Source organism: Nicotiana tomentosiformis, chromosome 3, assembly GCF_000390325.3.
Source record: "Nicotiana tomentosiformis chromosome 3, ASM39032v3, whole genome shotgun sequence".
Taxonomy (NCBI): domain Eukaryota; kingdom Viridiplantae; phylum Streptophyta; class Magnoliopsida; order Solanales; family Solanaceae; genus Nicotiana; species Nicotiana tomentosiformis.
In genome coordinates this window covers 100,205,416-100,210,775 of record NC_090814.1, presented here as the reverse complement: position 1 = coordinate 100,210,775, position 5,360 = coordinate 100,205,416, and the positions used below count along the sequence as shown (strand labels likewise).

General features: G+C 40.0%; 1 protein-coding gene across 1 annotated transcript; it reads right to left on the bottom strand.

Annotated features, from left to right (window-relative positions):
• Positions 1-1,230: 1,230 nt before the first annotated feature.
• Positions 1,231-1,638, bottom strand: LOC138908247 (uncharacterized). The gene has a single exon (XM_070198901.1). It carries the CDS (start codon positions 1,636-1,638, stop codon positions 1,231-1,233), a length of 408 nt encoding a protein of 135 aa, XP_070055002.1.
• Between the last annotated feature and the right edge of the window lie 3,722 nt (positions 1,639-5,360).

Below are 5,360 nucleotides of genomic sequence, written 5' to 3'. Positions count from 1 at the left end.
TCTGTTTTCATATCCTGTACCCGAACTAAGTGATAAATATAGCCCTTTCTGATCATCTTCCTTGCCTTGAGATAGGAAATAAACCTACCTCTCAGTGATTCAGTATTACCTTTCCACTCTAGAACTACTCCCCTGGAAACTGGAACCGAACCATCTTTAATCAACAATCAATGTTAGCATAACAAGAAGCCAACCAATCCATACCCATTAGAACATTAAATTCTACCATATCTAGCTCAATTAGGTCTGCTACTGTAGAACGACTAAGAACTACTACTATACAATCTATATATACCCGTCTAGCTATCACTGGATCCCCAACAGGTGTATACACCTCAAAGGTTTAATCATCTCAGGTTCTATCCCAAACTTGCTAGCAACCAATGGAGTGACATACGATAAGGTGGAACCTGTATCAATCAATGCATATACATCATATGAGGAGACTGATAATATATCTGTAACAACATCAGGTGACGACTCATGATCCTGTCGACCCGCTAATGCATAAACGCAGTTCTAAGGACCGCTCGAGCTAGATGCTCCACTTATTCCTTTACCACGACTGGTTGATGCCTGTGAACCTTGCCCGGGGGGGCGTACTGATGATGACGAACTAGCTACAGATCCCGTTGGCTGAACTATACCTGCACCACCTCTTGTCGGACAATCTCTCATAATGTGGCCTGGATAACTACAAGTATAACAAACACCCAACCCCACGAGGCACTGCCCGGCATGCTGCTTACCACACTAAGCACATCGTGGCAAGGGTGGCCTCATCTGACTTGACTCACCCCTATACTGAGAACTAGAGGCCCCGAAACTCTGACTGGCCCCTGGATAGGTGGAACAATCAAATCTCCTACCGGCAAACTGAGGGGGTGCACTAGCCGATTGCTGGGCTGGATACCTCAGTTACTGCTATCTCTAACCACCTCGAAACTCACCGGAAGGACCTGAAGATCTCGCTCTTTTACTCTGTCCCCTATCAAGCTCATGATCGGCCCTCTTCTTCTTCTTACGCTCCTCTACACCCTGAGCGTATGCCTGAATATGAGAAATATCAATGCTTGGATGAAGTGAGACTGACATACAGTAATTAAGCAGGTGCGGCTCCAACCCCATCACGAACTGGTGAACCCGATCCTCCATCTTAGCTACAATAGTGGGAGCATACCCAGCCAAAGAATCAAACTAAAGGTTGTACTCCCGAACACTCATATTACCCTACCGAAGAGTCAAGAACCTATCAACTCTGGCCCGTCTAAGCTCTGGTGGCAAATAATGACGAAGAAAAGCCTTTGTAAACTCCTTCCATACTGCTGGAAGAGCACCCTTACCTCTAGACAACTCCCAAGACTCGTACCAATTAATTGCATTATCCCGAAGTCTATAGGAAGCTAGCTCAACCGACTCAATCGTAGTGGCCTTAATTACCCTCAAAGTCCTCTTCATCCTATCGATAAATACCTGAGGGTCCTCATTTAGATCTGCTCCAGTGAATATAGGAGGGTCCAAATTAATGAAATCACGAATTTGCGCACTGATGGCCCTATCTGCATGACCAATAGCTACCTCCTGGCACTGAGCCTGTGCGGCCACTAATCGAGTATGTAGCTGAATAGCATCTCTCATCTCCTGACCGGTGCATCTGGATGAGGAGCTGGGAGTACTAGAGCGGGTGATGGAGCTGGTGCCCCTCGGATATTCTCTAAAGAGGGCAGGGTATGTGAAGTCTGAGATGGAGTCTCACTATGCAACTCTCCCTAAGCCCTAGTAACTCGTGACGCTCAACTTGTAGTCTCATCATCCACGTACTTGCCCTTCTGGGCGGCTGTAGCCTTTTTGGGCATCGCTGAAAACATAACATATCATTAGGAGAATGAATCCTTATATCACACGATCTAAGATAAGAAGGGAGGATAACATCCTATATGTCCTGCAGCCTCCTGTTTATAAGTGTGGTACACAACACACTCATAAACAAGACTCTACTAGACACAGTCTGTAGACAACCCTAGGATAGAACTGCTCTGATACCACTTTTGTCACGACTGATGACGTCCAAATCTACTACTAAAAAGTAAATGAACATGGTCGCATGCAATATAATTTACCCAACTATGAGTCGGGGTCGAATCCCACAGAGAATAATATGTAGGCGATTAGGCGTGTAAGAGAATTATCACTTATTATGCTAAGCCAAACACTTAGAAGGTGATTGTGAAAATATTTATAACTACTTGCGGAAATGTAAACTAACCTAGAAAGCAAGTAAAATGATCAATGGCTACAAGCATGGATACACGGGGAATTACACTCAAGTAACGATCCAATGTATTTCACGATTTTACAAATATGAGCGAGTTTATGTTAATTAGCCTTGGGTAATAATTCTATATTAGCTTCTTCCGAAGACTAACAAGACTTCCTAATTGAATTATCCCTAAAACAATTAAGAGATTAAGCACATCCGAATATGGCTACAAGTAGTTCAATCCTATCCCTAGGTAGAATCTATAAAGTGAGGGTTAAAGCCTCAAGTTCATGTTAATTAATCTTTCTCAACCCCAAATTATCTTTCCCAAAATTAATTCGAAGTAAATGGGCCAGTCCAAGGGTTAGCTAATCCCTTTGGAAACATTAAAGAACAGAAATAATTAAAGAAACAATAACTCACTTCATAATAGATAAAAATCATTCAATACATAAGAACAACAAGATATTTAATCCACACTTTAAATATGAATATTCACATAAACAAGATTCAAGTGTTGGAATAAATACTACACACTTAGATATTCAATACAAAGCAAGGAAATGAAGAAATGAACATAAATGGGTAAGAAATTCTCAACCAAAAGCTTCAAATCTTTAAGACCCAAGTGTGTGTGCAAGAACCCTAGCTCCAAAACTTGTCTTCTCTTGTCAAGATGTCCAAAGACTGCCCAAAGATATGCCAAAGATGTGTTTCCAATAAGCTAGGTCGTGTATTTGTGGGTTTGGAATGGAGAAAATGTGAAATGCCAAAACTGTCCTCAGCTGAAGCCCGTTGATCGCACCTGCGGAATAATCTACGCGGGTGCAGTTACACAGATGCGTATAGAAGCTCGCAGAAGCGAGATTTGATGGAAACAGGGTACACCGCAGAATAGGACATTCACGCGCAGGAGCATGAACGCAGATACGAACCCAAGCGCAGATGCATGACCGCAGATGTGGTAATTCAATCGCGGAAGCGGTTTTTGCCTTCCAGGTCTTCGTCCGCAAATGCGGACAATTTCCTCGCAGATGCGAGATCGCAAAAGCACACAGTGTTCCGCATATGCGGAATCACTGAAGGAATTTGCACTTGTTTTACTCTTTTTTGCTCAATTCCACTTCAATTGAATTCAACTCTCTTCATGGCATCATTTACCTAAAAATCTAGCAATACACACCATAAATAACCTCATATCGTAATTAACGGATACAAAAACTAAAGAAAAGAGAATAAAATAAATGGTAAAATTACCACTCATCAACACCACCAACTTAAAGCTTTTGCTTGTCCTCAAGCAAATCAAAACCAACAATTCAATTAGGTTCTACCATTTAAAGCACAAAAAGCATTGCTATCATTTACAAATCACATTCTCCAAATAAGCACCATACTTATGGACTTGGTTTGTATTAATAATTAGGCTCAAGCACGTGAATCTCAACCAAATAATTCCCTTATTTAAAAACAACTTCAAGAATGCAACGGAGTTTCAAAAAAATCAAGTGACAACAACCAAGCCTCAAGAAGTGACTCAAAAGCACTAGTCTACTACATATGCTCAATTTACTCAATTTAGAATATATTAATGTTACCAATCCATCATAATCCATGTGACCTCATAAGAAAAAAAGTTCCAAAATCACCATATTTACAATAACAACACAGGGGACAAATGCACAAAGACACTCACTCTCAACAAAGAATTTCAAGTGCTACAAAATATCATGCCATAAGCTTGCCCTTATTTTAATTCACCGTCTATTCAAGAACATTCAGTTGGAGATCCCATAAGGACTTTTTAAGCTTGTAATGTAGGTTTAGGGAAGGGTAGGATAAGTATTTAGGATACAAGTGACTACACCCTCCTTGAATACTACTCACGTTTGTCATTCTTTTTGCACTTTGCTTCTTTTTAAACCACATATCCCTTATTGACATCTAGTTACCAAAAAAGAACCACCTTAAAGTACCTCTCTAGTTTTCTCAAGACTCCATACTTTTTTTTTATACAACTATTTTCTTTTGGAGCTCGAGTATCTTCATATAAACAACTTTGAGATATATGTTTCTACACACGATGTACAATCTTACCAATTTTCAAATTAACACCAACACCCCCCAACTTAGGCTTTTAGCCTCATTCCTAATATTCAAGGAGGGATGGGTTCAAAATAGGGAATTATTTCACAAAAGGGTAAAGGTTTGTAATGAGGTAGCCAAAGAAAAAGTTAAAGGCTCAAATGGGGTAAACTAGTGATAATATTTATGCAATGGTAGGCTCAAAAGGCTAAAGAGGCTTTTTCAAAGATCACAAAGAATGCCTAAGGTCATCTCTCCAACCATACATAATTAACATTAGCATTGAAAGACCAACCGAGCAAGTTCTAGTTGATAGAAGTAAACACAAGAATTATTTTTAACAAAAACTAACACACATGGCACATGAACAAATCAAGACGGATCAATTTCACTTCTTAATAAGAGCATGGGTCGATGTCACGACCCAATTCTAGTTTAGGCCGTGATGATGCCCAGAACCATTGCTAGGCAAGCCAACAGGTGAACTATCTAGTGATTTCCATTTTTATTAAGTTATTCAAACAGCTAACTTCCCTTAAATTTAAAGGATTTAATAAATAACGGATTTTTAAATCAATCAAACGCAAAAAACAACTAAATGAAATCATAATTGTAAAAATACAACCCAAAATCATAAGTCTACTAGTGTGTGCCAAGACCCGGTGTCACAAATGTATGAGCATTCTCGTAGAATATACAAAAGAATACTAGTCTACTGTGTGAAATGTAATAGACACAAAATAAAATATAACAAAAGGAAGACTTCGGCTGCTGCAGTATGGCTCGGAAGGGCAGCTCACCGTAAATCTCGTAGCGGGGATCAAATGTGTGCGCCGGAATGGTAACCAGATGCACTCGCCTCAGATCCTGTACAGTTAAGTACAGAGTGTAGCATGAGTATATAAACAATATGTACCCAGTAAGTATCCAGTCTAACCTCGAAGAAGTAGTGACGAGGGGTCGACTTTGACACTTACTATGGGCTAACAATAATATATAAAAAAATATTATACTA